General features: G+C 39.3%; 1 protein-coding gene across 8 annotated transcripts; it reads right to left on the bottom strand.

Annotated features, from left to right (window-relative positions):
* Positions 1-1,351: 1,351 nt before the first annotated feature.
* MPHOSPH9 (M-phase phosphoprotein 9) lies at positions 1,352-25,506 on the bottom strand. Of its 8 annotated transcripts, XM_085075439.1 has the most exons (25): positions 25,348-25,476; positions 24,197-24,528; positions 22,864-22,996; positions 22,464-22,614; positions 21,189-21,278; positions 17,795-18,288; positions 17,423-17,546; positions 16,677-16,767; positions 15,362-15,468; positions 14,828-14,953; positions 13,597-14,033; positions 12,886-13,044; positions 11,840-11,927; positions 10,822-11,037; positions 9,926-9,973; positions 9,490-9,554; positions 8,960-9,061; positions 7,279-7,416; positions 6,438-6,613; positions 5,558-5,722; positions 5,122-5,242; positions 4,705-4,808; positions 3,672-3,877; positions 3,256-3,324; positions 1,352-2,342 (listed from the first exon to the last, which is right to left on the bottom strand). In XM_085075439.1, the coding sequence occupies exons 3-25, from the start codon at positions 22,968-22,970 to the stop codon at positions 2,241-2,243; spliced, it is 3,486 nt and encodes a 1,161-aa protein (XP_084931565.1). In that variant the 5' UTR covers positions 22,971-22,996; positions 24,197-24,528; positions 25,348-25,476; the 3' UTR covers positions 1,352-2,240. The 8 variants fall into 8 exon arrangements, with proteins under 8 accessions (XP_084931565.1, XP_084931563.1, XP_084931564.1 ...); XM_085075437.1 differs by lacking the exon at positions 24,197-24,528 and having other exon boundaries at positions 25,348-25,506; XM_085075438.1 differs by lacking the exons at positions 24,197-24,528; positions 25,348-25,476 and adding an exon at positions 25,030-25,106.
* Between the last annotated feature and the right edge of the window lie 117 nt (positions 25,507-25,623).

Raw genomic sequence — 25,623 nt, 5'->3', positions numbered from 1 at the left:
GGTGATAAATGCCAATATAGCTGGGAGGTGTCAGGTGAGAACACAAGAGGAAAATGACTAAAGTCTTCTGCAGAGGAAGCATAAGTTTGTCTGGTTCTCTGCAAATCCTTATGTCCTCCAAGAGAGAACAAGGCAATTTTCTCGTGTAAAGAGGATTAAAACCAAAAGGACAGTGTCCAGCAAAGGGCAGGGCCAGCACAGTGCTGGTTCCCACAGTAAACGCTCCCTGTGCCCCAGTTTTTGGCGCTTCAGGTCTGATTTTCAGGAGCACTGAGCATTCAGGCCTCCCACTGATTTAATCTGGAACTGCAGAGCCTCTGCCCCTCTGATGAATCAGGCCAAAGGCACCACACTGAACAGGTCACACAGTTATTGGAGAAGGTTGTCCTAGAAGTTTACTGAAAGCAACACTTTTCCCCCCTCCTTCAGTGTTATAATAGAACAGAAATAGCCTAAAGAGCTCCAACAGATGGAGGAGGACTTTTGATTAAAAAATAAATTCTGACTCACAATTCAGTTTTCTGGATGTAATAAAAATGAGTCCATGAATATGAATAGTGCTGGGAAGAATGGAGTGGAGATGAAGGGAGGTTAGAAGGAGAGGCAGTGAAAGAGCTGAGCTGATTTACCTACTTGCCTCTAATGTCTGTCAGGAAAATTCTTTGGTTTTGCTGTAGCACTGATGAAAGAAAACAAGACCATTAGCAGACCCATGAAATTTTCCTGTGATGGATTCCTTGGAAAAATCCTGCTGGCTGGCTGATATTTCTGAAGAATGCTTTAAAATTGTACCTGTTAATAACAAAATGGTGGGGAAACTGCAGCTGAATAGAGCTAAGCAGGGAAGTAAAGATTCTTTTTCCCTTCCTCCAACCCCTTCAAAGCAAAAATTACCAGTGAGAACATGGAATGCCATCAGAATTGTACATCTTTTTGTGGAGACTGGAAATACATTGGAGCAAGACCTCTCCAAGCATTCAGACCCAATTTCTGCATTTTAGAGTAAAGGGGAAAATGAGTACCTACCATCCTTGACTTCTCCCCAGCTCTGATCTTGTACTGGATGTACCCACAGGGCACAAGGGGTTGCAAAAACCACAAAATTTTCGAAAAGACTGGGCATGGGCAGGACAGTTTTTCATCAAATATCTTAAACCACAGCACTCTAATTTTAGAATCAGACCTTCTCAAGCTTCCTTTATGACAGCTATTCTGGCCCTGTAATCACATCATTGGTGGCTAAACATCTTGAACAAGGACAGAATTTGAAACACACAATATGATTAAAACCTACATTATCGCTGATGTAATATCCCAGAGCCTATTATTGTACTTGGGCAGGAGGAAAGAATCTAATTAAACATTTATTTAATATTAAAATACAAACCAAAATATCAACGTTGGACAGTAATGCAACAATATGTCAACTGGCAAATATGTATTTGTCACCAAGAAAAATTCATTTATGTTCACAAATACATGAAATGTACACGAACAGAACACTGGCACGAAACCCAGTCTGGCACGTGGAACCAGCAACTTCAGGTAAGGAGTTCCAGTCCTGGAGTGTCAGCTGGAGTCGAGTTGTTCACTGGGAGACAGGGAGGTTGCTGTCAGGTGAATCCTGGTACTCACAGTATCAAAACACCCCTCACTGTGACTGCTGGGTGATATCTGGTAAGTCAGAGCAGTATTTTCCTGCCACAGCCAGCCAGCCATAGTGCAAGTATTGCTCACAGTTCTGTCACAATGAAAAAATCCATGTTAAAGGTTTAAATTAAAAGGATTTACCATAGAACAGCAGTTTTCTTTAACACAGGTAACTCATGTTGCTTTTTGTATTAAAGTCCAAAATCTCCTCTTGGCTAATATGTACATCACACCATAAATATTTATAAAATGGTGGAGGAAAACCAAGTGCAAAAGGGTAACACTATCATCTTCTGAAAACAAGCTGCCTTTTAGTTTCTTATTATAAATTGAATATCACTATTGAAAAATAATTAATATTTCTAAAAATATTACAATACAGGATAAACATTGATTTCTCAGGTGTAACAAAAATATGTTTAAAATAGAGGTGGCTGTTTGAAGTACAAAATATTGCTGTTTGTAAAGGGTAACATGGTTGCAAAACTACTTTCCAGGGTTTATAAAAATACAAAACAATTTGCATTTACTGAGTGCATCCTTATATATTAGTGCAAAAAAAAAGTATATTTGCAGTCAAGAGAGAACTGTCAAAGATTTGCAGAGGTTCGTAAAACATGAAATCTTTTCAGAGTCATTCGTATTAACCCCAAATCTCTATTAATTCTTTCCAAACGATCTTCCAGGGCTTCCTAAAAGGAAGAGTTAAAAAAAAGAACAAAAAGCATTAATAATGTATCATAAAATCCAATGATCATTCTAAAATTAAGAAACTGCTATCATTCCTATATTCCTGGTATTCTTTCTGAGGCCTTAGGAGCATTCTGTTATCACCCAAAAACCAGAGTCAGACCTAGAAACCTGCCATATTATTTTTATGTATGTGTGTGTATTTGTTGGCTTTTTTATCATGTGACTTAGGAAACTCCATGAGAGTAACCTGACAAGAATGAGGACAGGCTGATAATTAGGGAGACATAATTAGGGAGACAGATCACTGTAGCAAGTGGCAGTATTGATTTACTGGAATGCACTTTTAATTTCAAATTGATAAATTGATAACACACCCTGGGATTACAGTTTAGGAAATGCTGAAGTTGAAGGCTTTGCAGAGACCTTTGAAAGACAACTTTGAGACACTTTTTTAAATTAAAAGAGTCTGCAGAGTTTTCCACAGAAACTACTTCCCTTTATTCCACCTAAACTACTTATTTTTACCTTCTTTATTTTCTTCTTTATACTTTCATGGAGACAAAACCCAACCAATCAAAAACTAAACTTTGCAATTTCTCCTACAGCACAATATCCTCTCTGCCACTTCAGGGATCTATTTCATAGTCACTGCATTTTGTTAATGCATTGCCTTTATCTACCTCTCAGTGTTAGCACAAGAACAGACTATTCTTGCATTAATTTGGCAAAATGCATCCCATGTACAAAAAACGGAAGATATAAACAATATAAAACCATAACATAAAAACCAAAAACAATATAAAAATTCCCACAGTAATCACACTTACTATCCAGAGGATCTGTTCTCTACATTATGTATTCTCAAGCTGTGGAAGAACAAAAGAGAACAGTAATACATAGAAGCTTTTTCACCTGATTTAGTCTCGCTTGCAAGGTCATTCTTCCACCAGAACAAGGGATTCGGCTCAGTGCAGCCTCAATCTAATAACAGAAAACACTTCAGCTGTAAATTAGTTCCAAGAGCCAATATGAACCTAACTGCTCTTACAGAAAGAGAGGTGAGGTGGATGGATTACAGATACACGTAGAGTTTTGTTCTTTAATACCATAATACTGTGCCAACCCCCACTCACACTGTGTTTGTGTTACAGTGATGCTCTTTTAATGAATTTGGGGACAGAGAAGGACTGGGAATAGAGCAGGGAAGGATAATGGCACATTCCAGATAAGAATTTCAGCCATGCATTGCATGGAAATACAGCTCCATCCCTCACCTCTCATACAACAATTATGATTTGCCCCAACTTGAAAACAAAAATAATCTTTGCCTGTTGCTTTTCTTGAGTCAGCTCATCGAAAAGCCTCTCTGTTTCAGCCAGAGTTGTAATCCTTGCTGTGTATTTGAAGTCTTCCTCACAAGGTGATGGCACTGCCTCGTATCTCTGGCTCCTCTCATCCCAAGCCGCTGCTTTCTTCGTTCCATTGCTGATGGATTCAGCACAAGGACTGTGTCTGACACCTGAATGCTGCCTTCCTATCAACAGAACAGGGAAGTCTTCTCATTTGTTTTGGAATTATCTGGGAAATTGTTACATAGGACAAAAAACGAAGCTAATGACAGCACAAGCAGTGTGATCTTGGCAGTGCATGAAGTAAGGAGAAGAACGAGCAAAGCCTCAGTCAATTGCCTTAAACAGCTTCCCAAAAGAATGCAAAACATTTGTATGGGTCATGTTTCAAGTGCTCTTTGTAACACAGCATATTTTTTGGTTAACAAACAGATTCTTGTGTTGTACTAATTAGGAATTACTTTTACTGGTACATTTCTAAGTATCACCAAGCTGACTAGTTGTCATGCAAACACCAATCTAAATAAGAGCATCAATAAAACCAGAAAGCAGAACATTGTGACAAGGATTGCAAAAGTGAGAAAAGATCAATCATTTTTAAAAATCTGAAACAACTGGTTTTATTACAGTTACTCTTTGCTGTCCGTAATGCAATGTGTAGCAATAGAATTTTATTAGTATGACTCAGTATGTACATCTTAATATGGACCCCACTAAGATATGCATTGTGTAACTGAGTTAAGCACATGGAAATATATTTTCCTTCTTTCTCAATTTAATTATTTTTCTTGTTCCGCTGTGTTTGTGCACACACACATATACATAAAAATAGAATACTGTATGAACAGGATTTCTCTGTCTACAGGCACAAGGCAAGATTTAGGGGATTTTTACAAGTTGGACTTCACAGAGTAAAGAGTCAGCTTGCTCGTTAAGCAGCTGCTACCACTGTGGAAAGAATTGTGGTACAAAAAAAAAAAAAGAACAGTTTCCCTCCACTTTGACAGATTACCTTCTACATCATCTGCAGTGTGAAACTGGAGCCTTTTCCTTGGATTATTGTGCTGTAAAGTAGATGCAGGACCAGTTTCCAGGTCATCTAGAAGTATATCAAATCTACAGAGCAGGAAGCACACAGCAATTACTTGTTAGAAATCATATATCAAGCAATACATTATTTTCTATTTTTCCAACTTTTGGATGAATACATAATTTTTTTAGAAGAAGATTTTAAGTCTTCTAATTCCTGTTCAATCATTCTAAATTTTACTTGCCAGATTTAAAAAGCACAACATAGCTTTATATTCAGAAATCTTCACAACTCATTTTCAAGGGTATTTAATGAACAAGAAACAGCAGCATTAAGCCTGTATAAACACCCTGCTGCTCTAAAAATGATGAGAACACACTGCATTCACCAGACTCTTACCTTGTCACTGTGTTTTCATTTCTGCTAAGCAAATGGCTAAATCCTGGAGAGAGGTTTTCTTTTGGAGATCGTTTTGGGCTGTATGTCACAGACACTGGTGCCAACATTATCTCTCTTCTTGCTGCAAAAGACAAAGCATGTTTATCTACCTTAAACTTCCCACTGCAGTACCTCCCACTCATGTGCTTACATCTTAAAAGAATGCTCTTCAAAGCTGTCTACATGTTTATCTAAATAAGATGAGAAATGCATCACAACATGGAAAAATGAAAATAAACTTAGAACTCTCACATAGTCTGTGATTACAGACATGGGTTTTTTTCAGACTGTGAGAATGCAGAAATCCTGTCTCTATTTTTCCTTCTTCTAGAGCAGCCTTTTGTGATTTGATTCTACTTTCTGAGTAACACAGAGCAAAGTTGAGAAGAGCACTGACTGGGAGTGTTTGGTTTCCTGTTTGCAGGAGGAAGGGACGATGACCTCTGGCCAGAGGGGGAGCTGAACCGTTTGGGTCTGTGCTGCTCTCTCCCTTTCTCTGGAGATCGGTTTGCAACCAAAGATGTCTCAACAAACCCAACAGTCTGACGTCGAGTCGATGGTTCTAATCAAAAGAAAAAAAAGTTGTTACATTCATCAATTCTTTTCAACACAAGAACTCACAAATATTCTCCTGATCTCAGCTTTTTCTCCCTCACATCAACGTATTTGTGCTGTTTTGCTCAAGTATCTCTTCTTACTCATGGAACAGACAGTTTAACTCATGAAGAAGGATCTTTGCAATGTGTGAGGGAGAAATGATGCTGAGTAACATTGATAGAGAAACAGTGGAAATCAGGACAAAAGCATCTTTTGGGAAAGAAGGTTGGACTATCTGCCTGAGGCCCAGAAGATAAGCTTTTAAGAAAGACTCAGTGTTTTCTCTTAATCAGTGTTGTTACACCAGATCACTGCAGTCCCACTTCCTTAATACCATTCCCATACAACACCATGGAAACTAAAATGGATGTACAGCCAGCCAAATGGAGTTTGTTAGGACTCCATTAACTGTTTATAAATACTGAGACATTCTTAGAAAAGAGAACATTAACTATTCTCCAGCTTGAGACCTAATAACAACCTTTGCATTTCCCCTATTCTAAACAAGTCATTTAGCTAACTGAATTTTCTTAGAACTCCACAAGTTTGCATGCTAAAACTGTTTTTATCACATCACTGAAGCCTGATGGACTTGAATGCTGAGAATACCAAAGCCAAAAGACATGCAAACAAAGAAAAGCCAGCAAAGACACATTCAGGAATATAAAAATAAGAGTTACTAGCTGGTGCATCTTCTTTTTCTGTCTGTGTACCCCAATCTTTAAATACTTTTCCTTCTTCAAGTTCTTTAAAGGCTTTTATAATTGGTGCTTCTGACATTTCATTTTCTTTCTTCCCTATTGTGTTTGTTGAAGAATCTTCTGGTGAGGAGTCTTTTTCAGGAGGAGAATGGTGCCTTAAAGAATGTGAGGTGGTGGGAGGAAGAAAACAGATCAAGTTTTTAATTTTATTTCATATATCCAAACACAAGCTGAATAAACAAAAACCTCAAAAAATTTAGTTTCAGATTTTCAATAGTGGTGCTTTTAATTTCAGCCAAGAACCCCAGAGGGTTGTGTTACAGTCAATTCAGGAATCTAAAGTGAATTTAATTTTGTGACTCAACCTGTTCTTAGAACTAAATACGTCCTGACGGAAGCTTTAAAAACTTCTGAGTAAGAAGGCAAACTCCTAAATAACACCTGAAACTTCCCACTGGTGAAAGCAGAAACCAAGTGCTACAGCTCACAACAGAGCACAGGATGCCTAAACCCAGAGAAGGTTTGGACACAAACACTGAGAGCAGAAACAGCAGCACAAGAGGCAGGGCAGGATTTCTGCTCCTTCAAGGCTGCTCCTGTTTGTGTCACAGCAGGTGAGGGAAGGAACAAGGTGTTTAGTTTTTAAGGAATTGTGTTGCACTTACAGCATTGAGACATTTTTTGGTAACTCTAACAGGTACAAGATCTGGAAATGTGAATCCAGTCAATTCTGGATAAAATTTTTCTAAGTGTTCCACATCATTATTTTTATAAGTGTTCCATTTTCTATTATGGTGGGCACTGAAGTAAACCAACTCACCTAGAAGGAATATAGGTTTCTTCCAGCCTGTTGTCTTTGGGGCTTTCCTGGCCCTCCAAAGGCTGCCCAGTGAAGATGGAATATTCAGCTCCTGGTATCAACCACTTTCGCCTGCTGACATCAGGAGTTCCCAAATTGCTGTGGGAATAAAAAGCTTCAAAATTACAAAAGGCTTTGGAGTTTGTGGTTTTTTTGTTTGGTTCTGTTTTGTTAAGAAAAACCTTTGATTTATTCTAGTAAACAGAAACAAATATGCAATAAACTTGTACATACAGTGGAAAAATTAACTGCCTTTTAAAACATGCTTGTAAAGTAAAAAAAAAATATTTGGGAAAAAAATAATATGTTGAGGTTTCAGTCTAAATTACACAATATGCTCAGAATGCAGAGCTCCACAAAGATCATCCTGTAATTTAATGCTGCTTACTCACACTGAGGTTTGGGTTGCAAGTAGATCTCAACTAATTAAATGAAAACATTTGGTGGAGATTACTGCAGTAGTTCAGAGCATCTGATCCCAGCTTTCCTTTAGACAACAATTATTAGAAAAATACAAAAGAAAAAAACAAGAAAAAGCCAGAACTGATGACCCAGGAGTGATAAACATTAACTAACAGGCATCAATTAGTATATTGTTATTTTGAAATATCAAAAGAAAAATGTGGTTTCTTACACAAGAAAGCAGATAATTAGGAAAAAAGGGTCTTGTTTACCCAAAGCTATGAACTATAAAGCACTATTCTGTAAATGTATCCCGCTGGGCATTCAATTGGAATGAGGCTTTCCTTTAGCCTCTGAGATCAGTTAGGGACAGATTAACTTCTAAATCCATATTGGCTCTTATATCCCACTCCCTGATGAACATGGTCTGCTATGTCCAGTTCTTCCTTTTTTCTGTTCATTGTTGAGGGATTTGGTTCATAAATATTAAAAGAGCTGTAAACAGAAATCTGTCCATCTAATATATGAATACATAAATTATCTCTGTCTTCGTAATCATCACAATTCAAATCTCCCCAAAATACTCCTGTTCATTACATCCAGATGGACATCCACAAATCACATTAATTATGATTTTGGGCTTCACAGCATCAGTGCGGAAATGGGAGAGACACTGAACAATCCATAACTGAGGAATAAAAACCAAAGGGGGATAAAGCTTTTCAGGCTGTTAAAACAGTAATAAAACTCCAAAAACCAACCAAACAAAACCAGAACACAGACCAACTTTAATTTCTTTAACATAAATGCCCAGCTCAACCCAGAGTGCTCATTCTAACTGAACTTCCACTCTACTCTCAGGATACCTGAACAAACTCTTATTTAGAACCACACCAAGCAGGAATCAGCCTTTCAAATCAATGACACACAAAGAAAAGCTCCAGTGTCTAACTGGACTCTCAGATTGTATTCCCAACATCTTTGTGGAGGATGTGAATTCAGCTGAGTAATTGAGGTCTAGCAAACACTCATTTGGGAAGAGTAGGGACAAGTCTGCCAAGTCAGAGACACATTATCCAAAGTATTTACTTGGGTTTAATAATTTCTTGGCATGTGAAGCCTCTGGATTATGTCACATGTGTTTAATCCAGTTTAGCCCACTGACTGACCTCATCTTGATCCATTTTTAGCCAAAACATGTTAAAATCTGTTCCAAAATACGTGACCTGTTTTCACTTACTTGGCACAAGAGGTTCTTAAACGATTTTCACTTAAATGGCGAAGTTTCAGCGTATTTTCATGTTCCACCTGCTTGAGCTGAGCTTCGAGTTTTAAAATTGTCCTAAAAAAGATGCATTATGAGATGATTTAAATGGCATAAAAGAAACATCACATTTCTTAAGAGTTTGCTCATCTTTATTCAGATATTCTGGATGAAGCAGGAGAATAACTGCTGCATTTCTGTCTATGTATCTCTATCTAAATATGGATATAAATAAGTATTTGAATTTGACGCTGAATAAATCAAGTTATCTGGCCAGAAAGACAGGAGCAGGAGATGCTGCTGTGGAAGCAGAGGAAGTAGAAAAAAAATGCATATCCCAAATTAATGAGATTTTTAGTTTGTATCAGTAACATAAAGCAACATGAAACGATTCATAAAATGTAATTAAGCTTGCAAGATCTACAGCCCTCATACCATAGGGAGTAGATGTTTAGCCCACAGTTTATAATTCATATTGTTAAAACAGTAGTAAGTTTCACAGTTACCTTTTCAAATCAGAAATCTCCGTGTTTGCATCAAGCAATTTGTTTTCAGTTGTATTTAACGTATCCTACAAGGACACAAAGAAAAATGTAAAAAACCCAGAAACTACAGAAGTGCATTAAATAAAACCCAAGTAACTCCACATCACTCTTGAAAACCAATCTATTAAATACACCTTCCTATTTCAAAGGGTCCATTAAATTTCTTTGGCTTTGACTTTGCAGTATTTTTGCTGTCTGTGACTGGAAAATAATAGATTCCAGTCTCCTTCATTTTCCCTCCAAGCCTCTGAAGATGTAGTAGAAAGTTATCAGTACAGATAAATATGGATCTTTCTTCTTGAGCTTTTTCAAAATATTGAAGTTAATTCAGCTAATTCCATGGGATATTATCACAAAGTTTGCATGTGTGGTTTTTAATTAACCAGTGTGTGCCTACCTTTACTCTTTCATGTTCTTTTCCAAGGGACTCATATTCTCCTAAAAGCTAAAACAAAACAAAAGAACACACAAGCCCACAGTGAGACCACAGTCAATTAACAGTTTTGTTGACTGCTGTAAAATCATCTCAACAGCTTGTCTAACACATGCAGAAGCACTACAGGGGATACAAAATGTACTTTAATAGTATTTGTTCGATTCTTCTTATCATCTTCCAATTGGAACAAAAAGTTATAGACAGGACAAGAGGAGACAGAGCTACTTACAGAATGTATTTCTAATTTTCAAATTATTTTTCTCTAAAGAATGAATGAATGAAGTAAAATTTCTCAGTGACTTTGAAATTGACTTTGTATTTTGAAATTTCAATTGTAAAGAAGTTAAAACACGAGGTAGCTTTTCCAGCTAATAACCATTTTACCAATCCATTTAAACATTCCATAAAGCTCTTCCTGAAGAATCAGAGGAGCAATTCCTTCAATTGTGTTTAAAATCATACACAAAGAATGGTTTTAGCAAGTTGGGATGAGGTGTGATAAATGTAGTCCATCTCCAACAAGCTTGAGAGAGGAAAACATTCTTTTCTAAAATAATTTCATGTAATATCTTCAAAAATAAAATTAACTAAGAGCACTTAGAGTCATAAAATTCCTGAGACAGACTATTGCAAGGGTTACCACATCAAGTACATAAATGCTGCCTTAAATAATTGTTTTTAAATCTCTTTTAAGTCCATAATGTCCCCTAACACCCAGCTTAGTAAGGAGTCAGCTGAATAATTTCTGTTTTCTCAGCTGTGCATTTAAACTTTCCAGTTGTAAACTCAGAGTATTTTCCACACCCAGGACTCACTGTTGTGCCACTGCCAACACCACAGTCCATCTTCTTACTCACATTTTGAAACATTTTGTTTTCTTCCTGCAGCCTTGTGTTTTTATTGTCAGACAGCTTGTAAGCCTTCTCAAAAGCCTCCTCCAGCTCTTTCAGCCTGGATTTGAGGCGGCTGATGGTGTTGTCCTTCTCCTTGTGGGTTGTGCGCATTTCCTCGAGCCGCTCCTGCAGGACTTTGGAGGTGTTGCTGATGGCACAGAAACGTTCTCTCCAATCTGCCTGCAGGACAGAAAACACTCTTCAGAGCATTTCCCTGGCAGATTATTTATTTCAGTGCAAAGCATGATGGAAAATCACCTGGACAGAAAGTTAGAGTACACCTGGTACATGAACTAAACGAGATTTTTGTTCACTTCTTTGACTCAGAATAAAGACTAAACCCAGCAAAGATGTATTTACTTTATAGGATTTAAAATATCTAGAGGTGAGGCCACCAATCTATCTGATTGACTTACTTCCCAACACAGAAAAATGTCTAAAGAAGGTGGAATTAGTCTCTGCAGTAGCTTTGATGACAAAGTGTCCAATTTTCATGACAGAGTGTCCTGGTTTTTGACTAATAAATGCAGCTATGCATTTATTTATGCACAAACAAACAGGTCTGGCCTAGCTAGAAAGACTGCAAATATACCTAAAGAGTATTTTTGCCCCAGCATAGGTCTGATGTCTTTTAGCATAGCTCTAATAAGAAAGTAATTAAAACAAAATAAATAAATTAAGAAAATTTAAAGAGAAACTAAACACATCACTGTATTTCACTCTTTGACTTTGTTTGATGCCTGCTAACCTGGAAAAATGTTCATGAGCAAAAGTGCTGATGATTCAAGTAAGGAGTCCTAAGAAACTCAGGTAGGAAAGTCACTGTGTAACAAGTGGGCTGCTATTATATATTAAGGGAAAGGTTGAAAGGTTAAAAATAAAAAGAGAGAAGCGTGGAGACACTGATCAGCTTATGAATGGAAAAGATCATTCTTTTACCCTTTCACTTAAAAAGCAACTTGATTTAAGAACATACACTTACCACTTGCTTTTCTAGCAGATTATTCTTATTTTCAAGGGCTTTTATACGAGCACTTGCTTCATTCAGAGCTGCATCTAACTGGTCACACCTATTTAGAACATACAGATTACACTAATCTCTTGAAATTTTCAAATTTTCAAGACATAAATCTACATTTTCTAGCCTTTTTTCCTTCCTTAAGCATCCCCACGAATTTTGATGCCCAGCCTGTCATCTCCTCCCATAATTTTCAGCCACAGCAGTGTCTCTTCTCCAAAGGGCTGAGGTGCCCTGGGGGGTGAGCAGGAAACTGGGAACACACAAATTTGGTGAAATATTTCAGCTGTCTAAATTTGCAATGTGTATTTTGACTGGCAATAATTACAGCAAGCACATCAATATTCTCTGTACTGCAATCATGCAAGCTACAGATAATGGAATAACCAGCTGGGGCACACAGACTGCAGTATGAAGTCACCAATGAATTCAAAACTGGTCCTGTGTCACCTGTGGTTCTGACATGGAAGGTACAGAAGGATGAAGTTCACCAGCATGACCGGAGTGTTCTACCTTCCAGCACAGATCATTCCTTTACAAATTGCTCAGGAGTACCTCTGCCTGCCAGCCATTTCTGAGGGAAGCTTGTGCTGGCTCCAGCAAAAATCAGGTCAAACAAGAACTCTGGTCCAAACAGCACATTTGATATCTAATAATAGTGAACTGATCTTCACAGAATCATGGAATAGTCTGGGTTAGAAGGGACCTTAAAACTCACCCAATTCCAACCCCTCTGCCATGGGCAGGGACACCTTCCACTAGATGAGGTTGCTCAGGGCTCCATCCACTTAATCACTTAATCAGGGATGGGGCAGTCAGAACTTAGCAACTGCATTAAATACTGCAACATTTACATTTATCAGGGAAATATTAGTATCACAGCTACATGAAATCTTCAGAATTGAAGAGTGACATAAACTTTTCAAGAGATTCCAAACACGGACCCTCAGTCTTTAAAATGTAAAGAGCACCACATAAAGAGAAAGACAGGAAGTAAGGACAAACAGAACCTGTCAGCAAGACTTTGATTGATTTTCTCCAGTTCCTCAGATGAAGCAGTTCTATGGCTTGACTCCAGCTGCTGTTTCAAGCTCTGTATCTCAGAGTCATAGTAAGCTCGTAGATCAGCGATGTGTCGAGCGTGCTTTTCCCTCAGGTTCTGCCTAATCCTATTTTCAAGATAAGAATTTTTAAAAATTCCAGCCATCCACATGGCCATCTGCACATAATGAACTCAGCATATAAATGTCTCTTACAAAACACTATTTGCATTCAAGCTAAGCAAAGACAGCTTTGTCATCTAAGGCAGAGATGTCTTCACATTGAGATAAATATTAAGATTATTGTATACAAATAATATATACAAATACAATACAAAGCTCTGCTTTTTTACAAGCCCTCATACATGGAATACATGCCCTCTCTGCTTGTCCATGTGCAAATCCTGAGAGCTTCAATAGTGAATGGAGGATATTTACTTTTCCCAAGTACATTAATTCTGTGTTTCTCCCACCATTTGGTTCTAAAGAGGAAAACATAACCCCCTCCCAGAACTTTGAAATTCTCTCCCTCACACAGCCTATGAGGGAAGATGTATTTTTATTTTTACATATAAAGAGACATGAGCAAGAGAACTCATTTTGTTTGGTTTACTACTATTGTTTCATTTCTTTCATAAAATCACCAACTCTATGACTTTTAAAAAAGAAAAAATTACTTACTTTGACATTACCACAGGATCTTCAACAGATGCCACTGAAAGGCTGTAATCTGGCAAACTGTTGTCAGCACACTGAGTAACAGAAGATGGAGTTAGAGTCAGTGTTTCTTCCTCCTCAGTGTTGACTAAATGATCATTGTCAGCATCCCTGTATGGCATTGGCAAGGGAGAGCTGGTCCTGTTTTCACTTTGGAAGGAGTGATTTCTCCACAGGTCCAAGCGCACAGCTCTGCTGCTGGCAGGGTGTTTTGGAGAATCATCTAACTGAGATAAATTACTTGTCTGTGAAAAAGAGTCTGTGTCACAATGACTTGGAAATCCGGGCTCTGCCATAGAGTCTGGAGAAAAGGAAGTAGAGTCTTCAGGAGTACTGAAAAAACAGTGTCCCTGGTTCTGCTGACCTGGTTTCATATGCAGGGTTGGGTCCAACGTCAAGATCTAGGAAATAAGTTACGATGCTAAAAAAATTGTGCTTTAACTCCAATTACAAGAACAAAAGTTATCTGAAGAATCAGTAAGCCATATAACATACTGCAGGTATTATATTGAATACTATTACAATCATTTGGTAGTGACAAGTAAAATGAAGACACCTTTAAGTGACAATATACATTCCCAACAATTGCAACTTAAGTTTCTAAGTTTCCATTAATAAAGGATATATCCAACACCTGTATTTCTAGAAAACCTATGAAATTTCAGTTATGCAAACTGAAGGACTACAATGTCTGTTCATGTGTTGAAACAGTAACTTTGCAGGTTTACAAAAGCACTTCAATTATCTAAACAACACAGTCACAGAGTAGCCATCACTACTGGGTTATGTACAGGACTGAGAGCTGTATAAAAAAACAGATACAATAAAGAATCATTTCCACAACCTGTGCCTGTTCTGTTTCAGGGGTGGAATGAACTTGTCTTGTGGGAAGCACTTAGAAAACCCTGCTCCTGCCACTGCAGTTCCACGTGCAGCTCAGCAGCTGCAGCCTCAGCAGCAGCAGATCTGTCCCTGCAGCATCCTCAAGGTTGTGCAGCAAAGGTGCTTCTCTGCTCAGGCTGTTCTTAGAGGTTCTTTCAAGCTGGATCCTTTCCCAAGCTGGTTCATCCCTCGGCTGCTCAAAATGCTGTTCCAGCAAAACACTGGAGGTGGCAGCAGGGGACAATCCATGTGAGACCAGCCTGGCTCCCAACATATCCTCAACTGAGATGTGAAGTAAAGAAATCAGTGTTACCTCTGGTGGGTGACTTGGCTGGGAAGAAGGCATAAAACTCTGGTCTGGCATCTGCTTGTTTTCCCTTTGTCTTTTATGATAAATATCCTTCAGTGATGACAACTTCCTTTCATCAGCAGAAGATAACTTCAACAGGCAAAATTGCTACATTATTTTTTCTGAAAAATATCCTCCATCCCCAATACAGATAAGCAAGTTCTGGGGTGGGTTTAGCTACTAAAGCAGTTCAGAACAGGCAGCTTTATTCAATGCACCTAGCTTAAAAAAGGGTCTCTAATGAGGCACATACACCTTTAGCATACTAGTTAGTCACTTTTCATCTCCTATACAATTTCTTTTAAATGACAAAAGAAGGCCAGTAAATTCCAAGTGAAGTTATTGAAGGAATAATGAAGAAGGAGGACATGAGAGACTGAGATAACAAGAGTTCTCACAGAGAATCTAACTTCTGGAGAGCTGGTTCTTTCCATCACAGGCAAAAAGCAAGGAAGACAAGCAACTACATGACAACTTTTAAATATGTACAGAGTTTACCTGAACTGGTGATACTTTTGTGGAGAAAACATCAGGAAACTCACTTCTGATATTCTCTGGTAAAGTGTGATACATCTCCTTTTCATCTAACTTCCAGTAGGAAAGTCCTGATAAGAAGAAATACCAAAAGAAAATTATAATTACAGATTTTAAGCTCACAGCTATAGAACAGGAAGCCAAAATCCATTAGTAAAATGTTATTTTGTCAGTAACAAGAATGCTGTATTAGTTATTTGCATCTACTGCTTAAAGGTGTAATTAGAGCATTTGTTACTGGGCCAGGAGTTACAAAAATCTCAATGCAAAGCACAGGCAACATAATCAGTATCACATCACACAGCACCAGCAACAAAGCTATAAATCAGTTAAAACACACAGATTTGGTGCTCAAGGGCCAAATCTTCATTTACCACAAACTTATATTTCTAATTATTCCAATATAGAACTTAAAACTGGTACCACCCAAGGAATAATCCCAGACAGCCACTTGATACTACAAACTCTTCAGTTTGTGCAACACTCTGTAGCATGCAAAAAAAACTACCAGGACTAAGAGGGATGGCACAAGAGGAACAGACACAGCCTCAATCCCACTTCAATTTCTTATATGTGTCCCTCTCTCAGTGGCTTGTGAAGAAGCAATAATTAGACACAGTTTGCAGGGCTGCATCTCTGTGCCCCTGTTTGTTACTGAAATGAATCCACCCTGTTATGATCAAAATATGTGAATTAGTTGTTTGGCTTTCATAAGAAATAAAAAAACAAACACAAGCCCCAAACCCATGGAAAACCAACAACCACCCCTCATGGAGACCCCCAAAATAACAAAGCCAAAACACTAAAAAGCACCTCTCTCCCCAAAATTTAAGCATTGCCTCATTAAACACAGCCTTATTTTGTTCTTTTTTATTCACACAATTACTAAATCATGCCTATGGCTTATAGGAATTCTGCCTCTATTTTCATGAACTCCTGTAATTACCACACCACTGATGCTAATATTTGTTACCCTACCATGGTATTAACAGTAATTCCATTATGAAACAGTTTTAAACACAAAGTTCAGCTTTGAAATGCTGAGAAATTTGGGGAAAAAAAACAACTGCTGCATGTCCTACATCTGCCAGCAGTGACACACAGGAGCTGCCATCAGTTTGAAAACAGGAGCAAAAAGCAGAATTAATGCTATAGCAAAGCTTGTCAGTGCTTAAATCCTCCTCACCTCCCTGAAGTTATTGGAGATGCATTCCAGTAAGAGTTTTAAAAAATAAGAATTCAAAAAAAAGGGAATTTAGATACAAGAAAATAACTATACCTGAAGCTTCTGACACTACAGAATTCGGACTTTCCTTCGGTTGATTGAGGTAAAAAGTGTTTGGTGGCAAAGCAGCATCAGTAAGGTTTGTCTAAAATGACAGCAGAAAAACAAATTCAGAAGGAAAATCAAAAGGCAAGGAGGAAAAAAGCATGGGTATAATTTTTAAAAACTGCATATAAATGTTATTAGTCCTTTTAAGCAAAGAGATTAAATATAATTATACAGCATGATCCAAACCTACAGAATGTATATTGAGGGTAACCACAATCAAAAGGGGAACTAAGCTAAGCCACATAATTAAACTATTTCCTAAGACATGTGCCTGTGTTTTTGTCCTGAGCAAAGTGGTTAATGCCGTAACACAGAAAGAATCCCATGTGCCAAAAGAAGCATCACCAGCTGAAATCAAAGATCCTTCAAAAATTACAAGGCACAATAAATTACCATGACCTGAAGGCTCAGCTGAGAATGCAGCCATTATCTCTACAAAGAAAGAACATGTGCCACTCAGGGAGGCGTTAAGACAAAAACTGAGGAATGAATAAAATAAGGCAAAATAGCTATGTGCCTAAATATGGAATGATTTGAGCAGTAAACTTTGCCCACATGAACTTTAAAAATGTGAATGGGAATTTCAAATGCTTAAAAATAAATATGAAAGTATATGCTGAATGCGAACGCACTGTAACACTGACAAAATACCACTTACAAGAAAAACACATAATGAAATAAAGAAGACTTACATTGTCAAGTGGTAGTCTCTTCACTCTCTCATTATCTTGCATAGGGTTCACACATACTTCATCTGCAGTTACTCTTTTTGGTTGGGATTGTTTCAACTTTTGTGCCCATGATGTTAAAGATTTACTAGATGGTAAGAAACACACATATATACCTTAAGGTATTTCCCCCAAACGTATCTACAACAGCTAAACACTGGAGATGCAAATCTGCATCATTCAGAAACATCAGGCTAAATAAATATATTTATCTATCAAGCAGCTGAGCATCAAGAGGTTCCATTCAACTCATACATGTCCCCAGTGACCACCAGCTTTTACTGCATGGGGATTGTCTATTTCCAAACTGACATATTTGGAAAGTTCATCACTTACCTGGGTTTATTCCCACGTTGATCTTCATCAGCTTTATGTTCAAATTCAGCAGGAAAAACTAAAACATTATTCCTTCCTGATGAATGATTGTCCTCTGTTTTTTTTGGTAAAAGTTCTCTTTTATTTTGAACATTGTCCACACCTGCATCACTCTGCAAGCCTGCAAGAGTTTCCTGCATGCAGTCAGTGCCTCTGCTGCTGGACTTGGCAGGGTTCAGCTCGGAGGTGGACAGGGTGCCATAGTCACTGTTCATGGAGGCTTCACTCCCCACACATTCCTGCTGCACATCACAGGCAGTTGGTTGGGTTTCCCCTTCGGTGGATCTCAGCTGGCTGGCAATGCTCTCCTGCTCCTCGAAGATCTCTGAGCGCATCCCCATCAGGCTGGGCGGTGCTGAGGTGTCTGTGAGCTGGGCAGGCAAAGCTTGGCTCCTACCAGCACCCCAAGTGCTGCTCTGCAACCTCACCAGCTGCTTTATCTCATCCTGAATCAGCTGCAGAGAGCAAAAAGCAAGATTCCCATGAGATCCTGCCACAAATCACATGCATATTTTGATGCATCTTCAATTCATGGTGTTATTGGGAGATTTAGAGTACTTATTCCATGTAACTCCAAGTTTTCATGTGCAGACATCTCATGCATAAAGTAGCTAAATACATACTGTGCATAACAATAAAATGTCCATGGGAACAATCCTTAATTCCATGCAGTGAATTACAAGTCTCAATAGTCATTTATTCATGTAAAAAAACATGCATGAATGTTTTCACTAATTGCCCTCAGAACTATAGTTACCTATCAACCAGCTAAAGAAACTATCCAGTTGTTTTGCTAAATTTAGGTCTGAAACACTTTTTCACTTGGAAATGCATTTTTAAAGATTGCAAGGATGCTCTAATGGAAGTATTAACCATTATTATGAGAATAGGAATAATGTACCTCTGCAAGATTATTTGCATAAAACTCAACTTCAAAAATCTCAATTTAGATATTATTCTGTTAGGGTCATAGGATACAAAGTTCTACCTTTTGATTGTTTTGGTGTCTGATGGAGTGGAGCAAACCTACAACTGGATCACTTGATTTCACAGGTCACTCACTCTTTATCTACAGTGTCTGAAAACAATTTTTTCAGTATATTAGATAAGTAATTTTTTTTAAGTTCCAAGTTTTACAGTTGTGCACTGGCAATACTGAAGCAGCTCTGAGAAATAATTAATGCTTTTGCCAAGGGCCGTGAAGAGATTTCAATACTTGTGCCTGTAGCCAGCACTTCTGCAGAGTTCAACTGAGATTACTGAACTGCAGGAGCACACAACTCCTGCACGTGACAAGACAGAGCATAGAGCTGTTTTCCAGAACATTTTTCAAACTAATTCCCTCAGGAAAGAAAGAAAAATAAAATGCAATAATTTTAAGAACATGGAACTCATGTTTTTTCACAGAACTATAGTACATTACTCACATGTGAATAGCAACTGGAAAGCACAAATTGAACAAAAATGATTTATTCTCTTAAAGTAAGAAATAAAAATGAAGACTTAATTTCAGAGGAGCCTACATGCAATGCTAGTCAGGATCAAGCCTCAGATTTTTGATTAACTTGCAATAGAACTAACAATTGAGTTTCAGGTCAGTCCTTCAATGCCAAAAATAACAAACAAACAAAAAACTTGGGATGAAGTTTCCTTCATCAAAAACTACAAAGTTTTGTGTTCTGCTAATGATTTCAATCATGACTGCAGCAATCATTTGGGTTTTAATTCTGTGATCCAACTCTGCGAGGAAAGTAAGGAAGGGAGAACAAAAGGGAAAGAACAGAACTGGAGTGGGGAGAAAGAAGATCAGATTCACTGCTGACATTTAATCTTTGTCATTAATACCCTGTGCATGAAAAGTGAAAGGCTACTGTTCCAATTAAATTGCATTTTTACTTCTTTTTGCATAGCAAAAATAATTGCAAATGATGAAAAAAAAAGGAGAAAATAAGATGTGCTTCCTACAGTTTTGGGATGGTAACTTTGTTTTTGAATTCTCTTTGATAAAGTCTGATCTTGAGATGATCCACAGGTGGTGACAGCTTGTCCCTGGCACACTTATCTTCTATTGCATAGATCACATCAGCCAAGGGCTGACCCCACTGATTCCAAAATGAACTCAAGGTCTTTTGATCCCTGTCTTCACATGGATGAAGATTTTTATAAACACAGTTGGTCTTGAAACTGAGCATAGAGCAAACCTTATCTCAGTGCTTATGCAGCATCTTGTTTTTCTACCACAAGTAGTAGATTATTATTTTTGTGTCTTTTTATTATCCTCACTAGAATTGAGTTGCCTGTGTTTTAGTGTTTTCACTAGGTCACTGGCACACCAGTTTAAGTTTGGAATAGCTCCATCTATTTTATCTAATGCATTCACACAACTCAGTCATAGCTGTTGATTTCATATTTAGTGTGGCAATCCATGCAGTTAGTAAGTCCCTGCTGACAACACACCCTCAGCTCTTCCAGAGGTAACCTTTCCTATTAAAAAAGACAAAAACCAGCACAGCCAACACAATGGATTAGTAAAGACTATGATCAGCAACAAGTGAATCAAACCACCACAGTAAGAGGAAGGAAATACAGGGGTAAGGAAACACTGGTGGGACAAAAATAACAAGATGGGAGGGAGGGGAGGAAGGTGGGGAGGTGAGGCAGGAGAAACAGGAGATAGGATAAAAGGACAGTACCTCTTGGTAATTCAGTTCAGGAACTGTAGATTACTACTAGTGTGGAGGGCATCAGGAAAGGGAAGGGAAAAACAGCAACCAAAATGATGAAGATATTAAGCATTATATATTTATAGTATTACTGTCTCTTACACATACATACACATTTCTTCTGTTTTAATAGATAAATATGGTTCAGCAAAACTGTGAACCTTCACATGGGTTATTTTTCATTCTTAGAAAGGAGACTGTTCAATTGAAGGTGAAATAAGTGTTCAGCTATTAAAGTGATGCTTTTCCTAGGCTATATACTGTCTGGATGAGAGGATGATAAGTTATATAACATTTTTTAATGAAAAGAAAGCTATATTGTCTCATAATTAGAATTTATACAGTCTAACAGTTAATAAAAACCACCTTGTACCTACAAAATCCCATTAATCACGTGAGCATTCTGAACCAAATGTTTGTGAAAACAAATAATCCACGAATCACTTCTTTATTGGTTCCCACCAGTTACTCTACTAATTAGCCAAGGCTCTCTCAAACATGCAGCCTTTAAACAGCACTCCAGTCATCCACTTCCATTAACTGCCTCTCTGCATTGTTTCGGAGGAGTGTGGGGTTGGGGGGAGAAAAGAAACATTCAGCTTCATCCACCTCCATGAACAGTGGTTACTTACTTGGATTTGACGGTGGAACTGCTCTTGCTGGGCAACGATTTGCTCCTGACATTGTTTTTCTACCAGTCTCAGCAGCTGTAGCCACCTTGTCTATTAAATCACAATGTAAAATAATTAAAGCCCAGCCACATTGCATCTCTTACTTTTTTCTCTGGCTACAAACAGTTTTGCAGTCCTATACTTGGGTGTTGAAACAATATAAAGTGGAGTAACAGCAGTGTGGTTGCCCCATCCTCCAGCACATTCAGCCCCCACCATGCCAATGAATGGAAACTAAAAGCAGAAACAGCTGCCAGCAAAGAACAGTCAAATTCTGGAAAGGTTGATTCCAGTTCCATTAATTACAGGCAATTTTTAAATTGAGAATTAAACACCCTTCTGTCCATTCATGTCAATAAGGACCTCTTCCCCTCAGCAATGCAGCTGAAGGCCATGATGCATAACTATGAAATGGAAATTAAGTGATAATTATAAAAAAACAAATATACAGCATTCCTGAAACGTGGCAAAATCTGATGTTTAAAAACTATTTTATGCTAATGTTTATGGAGCCTGATGCTTGAAGCACAGGACACGGGACACAGACATCAATATTCTGTTTCTGGAGGTGTTAAAGAGAACCCAAATTAAGCATCTGCCAACAGATACTTGGATGGATCACAGCCAGGAAGCTCAAGAATTCTCCAGGAACAAACCCATGGTATGGAAAACTGACGTTCCTTACAATGATTAAAAATGATAAAATTTAAAATACAAAAGGACAAAAAACGTTCCAGAAAGTGTTTGGGAGAATTAGGTCATTGGAACTACATAATTATTTTTGCATTGGCTTAAATCTGGAAACAAACTAATCACCTACACATCTTTACAAATGGAATATGTAAATAAGTCAAGCAAAACAGAACCATTTATAGAAAAAAACCTTCTAATTTCTAGGATCTCTTCAGATCAGCTTGATGTGATACAATTTAAATGGTTTAAATTTTTCAGTTCAAAAACTTGCTATCTTTAATGATAGTAATTTGGGAAGAGATATTCAGACCTGTATTGTAAAACATTAAGATATAAAGATAAAATATTGTAAAATGCTAAGATAAAATTGCAGTAAAATCCAGCCAGGTGATTAGTTCATTTATTGTAAAAGGATCTGTCCCATCATGAAGAATAAACATGCACACAAATGTGCTGCTGAATTATATAATTAGATTTGTCTTCCAAAATGCAAAGCAAATACATTAATACAATTTTTTAAAAATAAACCTTAATATAAAATACCTCACAGTTCCTCAAAATTTCTGAGTCAGCATGTCCAATGTTCTGGATATCTTGCATAAAGGAGGCAAACAGCTCAACTGAACCAGGCTTTAATGAGGACCTGGTATTCCCTGAGTAACCAGAAACTCCATTGGCATTGGATGAAGGACTTCTAGTGAAACATGAGGAAAAAATAGTTCAATTATTTATTGTGTCAGTTGTGCAACAGAGTGGCCAAAACAATACACTACATATGCTAGACTGAGAAGAGAATTATAGAAGAGAATTATACACTCAATTCACATTGGGACTCTCGTCATGTTGAATTAAAAATTCCACCTTAATAACAATATTACTGCAAAGATGCTAACTAAGCAAAATCAAAATAATAAAAAGATTAGTGATTCCTTCAGCACATTACCTGTTACAATTCAAGTTACAGGCAGAGCTGTGGGTGTTTCTGACATCAGAGTCTGCAGAAGACGAAGGGGTTTCTTGTGCAGAATTCACCACATCGCTGTTTTCCATATCTCAGTCCCAAGTATGACATTACCCTGAAAACAGAGTGAAATAAGCATCACTCTCTTTCTTTAAAAAAACATTTGACTTTATTATGTGAAGAAACAGAATTGGAATTGAAGAGGCAGTTGTTTCAGCCAAACCACCCCAGAAAGTGCAAATATTCCGCAGCCAGGCCCCTTCCCTTCTCCTGTGCTACCCCAGCAAGCAGGAGCTGCTCAGTCAGCCTTGTGCCTGCTGGGCCTCCTACAAGTCAAAGAGATTCCTAAGACATCTACACTGGGCTCTAAAGGATGTCTGAATGCAAAGCATTCGAGTTAAAACAGTGTTGTTTGGGTCTGATTTGTTGTTTTTTTTTTTAATCTGAGGCTCCACAGACCATTTGCAAGACGTGAAAACTCCTATTATCAATGTATTTAAATGGGATTGAGGATCTGAACCTTCACTGGAAGAAGCAACCTCACCAAAAATAATAAAACTGAGACCAACTGAGTTAGACTGGAGTCGACCAATTCTACCATTTCTGTGTGTAATACTTGGCTTACTTTTTTCACAGATCACTTGTTTCATTGTTATTATGTAACATGAATTCAGAAAGCTTTGAAATCGGTTTGAGCTACAGTTCTGACCAATTAATAAAACAACAAAAAAAAAGGAGTCAAACAGGAATCCCACAGCGGTTAAAAACAGCAGCTGGTTAACTGAAAGCATCATAAATAAATAAATACACAATACTTCTGCCATAGTCTTACAGCACTCAAAGCAGACAGGCTGTAGAGAGATAAAATATTCTTGCAGTTTGCACCCTTTCACTAAGAAAACCTTTGAAATACATTAATTAATCAGATCTTACATAGGACTTATTTCAGCATGTTCTACACCCTGGAGAATTCAGACCATTTTCTAACACTGAAAAAAAACCTTATGATCATTTCATGGATGGAGAGCAAAAAGAGACATTAAGAAATATCATTTTGGTAGTCTGTGATAACACCAAGAATAAATTCCTGCTGCCTGAGAGAAGCACAACCATTCCTCTTTACAGGGCTTACAAAGACACGCTGATGGGTTTTACAGATTCAAGTTTTCATTATTTGCAAGTACATGGAGATGTATCTCAAACAGTTTCAGAAGCACAAAATATTTTCTCCAGAAGCTAATGGACAACTGTCTGATTTTTCCCTGCTTTTCTGGAGCCTGCTTGGTTTTAGCATAAATGTTTTTCAGGTACTCACTCACACTATCTCCTCTGGGCAGGGCTGAAAATGCCAGAATTGGAAGGAAGTTATCAAAGACACATATCTCTCTCTGGCAGAGCATCTCAGGATAAATAAAACAAGAAGAAAAACACGGTTTTCTTCTTTTTCTAGTGATCAGATGGCTGCAAAACTGGAGGTTGTCAGGCAGCTAAAGCTGAGCTGGGAGTGTCAGTGGAGCAGCAGGATGGGGGCTGCACCAGTCACCCCCGGATCGCCAGCATGCCATCATGGGTGGCCTATCTCAGCAGCACAGCAAATGGGTGGGACTTAGCTGTGACACAGGCTCGTTTCATAACCTCATTAGAAGTCTGTTCGCAATAAAGATAATATTAGCGAGCTGTAAGCGTGCTGCGGGAGCGGTGACATCCATCGATCCCACAGCACGGCGCGGTCCTTACACGGCCACGGCGCTGCAGAGAGGGGCACGGCTGGCGAAAACAAGCTGCGAGGTGTTTGAACTCAGAAATACCGGCGCTGATTTCGATGCAAAGCGCAGACACACAGCCCGGGAGGTTGTGCATCGCTTCCTGAGCCAGACCCGATCCCTTCCCATCCCTCGCACGTCGCTAAGCGGTGACAGGGCGCCTCGGTCCCCCCCGCCGCCAGGCCCCCATGTCCCCACGGGCTCTGAGGGACCCCGAGAAGGCGCAGTGACCGCGGGGCTGCAGCACCTCAGGGTGTCCTCAGGAGCCGCCAGGCCCCAAGGGCTCAGCCCCACACGGACCCCTCTCGCCACGTCTGCGCCCTCGGGGCCGCCTCCTGTCAGTCCGTGACCCCTCCCACACTCCGAGTGTGTCCCCTCCGCTCACAGGTGTCCCGCTCGGTCCCGCTGTCCCTCCTGCCCCTCACATGTCACCCTCACTCGGCGCGGCCCCCTCACGGTCTGTCCCCTCACCGGCGCCCCCCCAGGTCACGCCCCGCCCCCGCGCTCCCATTGGGCATCCACCCCTCGCGCTCCGCGATGTTGACAGCGCCACCGCCCCGGATTGGCTGCAGAGCCCGTCAGTCTCCGGGAAATGGGCGGTGCATCAGGGACGGCCTCGCTGCTCCGGGACCCGGCGCTGGGACGCGGCCAAACACAGCGGCGCTGTCCCCGCCGACTGCCCGCGGACCCGCCCGGTTCCTACCCGCATCGCTGGGAGCCCACGGCGCCCGGCAGCCTCCTCCTCCCGCGGCCGTGAGGCGACGAACAGGCGCAGCCCTGCGCCGCCCGCCCTGCGATTGGCGGCCGAGAGTTTCGAACGCGGGGATGAGGGTAGAGGGCGCTCCGCGCTGAGCCCGGCCCGCTGATTGGCCGCCTCGAGCGCGCGCCAGCCCGCGCCTCCCGCGCTGATTGGCTGCGCGGCAAAGCCCCGCGCGCCGGCGCGAGGCGATTGGCGCGCGCCGGCGCGCCGTTTCCCAAG

This window comes from Lichenostomus cassidix, chromosome 15 (genome assembly GCF_008360975.1).
Source record: "Lichenostomus cassidix isolate B80296 chromosome 15, HeHo_3.0, whole genome shotgun sequence".
Taxonomy (NCBI): domain Eukaryota; kingdom Metazoa; phylum Chordata; class Aves; order Passeriformes; family Meliphagidae; genus Lichenostomus; species Lichenostomus cassidix.
This window is presented reverse-complemented; position numbering and strand designations above follow the sequence as displayed.

What these genes read in the sequence shown, in the direction of transcription:
- MPHOSPH9 (XM_085075437.1), bottom strand. Translation starts at nt 22,970, where the DNA reads ATGGAAAACAGCGATGTGGTGAATTCTGCACAAGAAACCCCTTCGTCT. An exon ending in AGTTCCACCGTCAAATCCAA is followed by an intron (nt 18,289 to 21,188) that starts GTAAGTAACCAC and finishes TGCTCTCTGCAG; the next exon opens with CTGATTCAGGATGAGATAAA. An exon ending in TGTAGTGTCAGAAGCTTCAG is followed by an intron (nt 15,469 to 16,676) that starts GTATAGTTATTT and finishes TCTTCTTATCAG; the next exon opens with GACTTTCCTACTGGAAGTTA.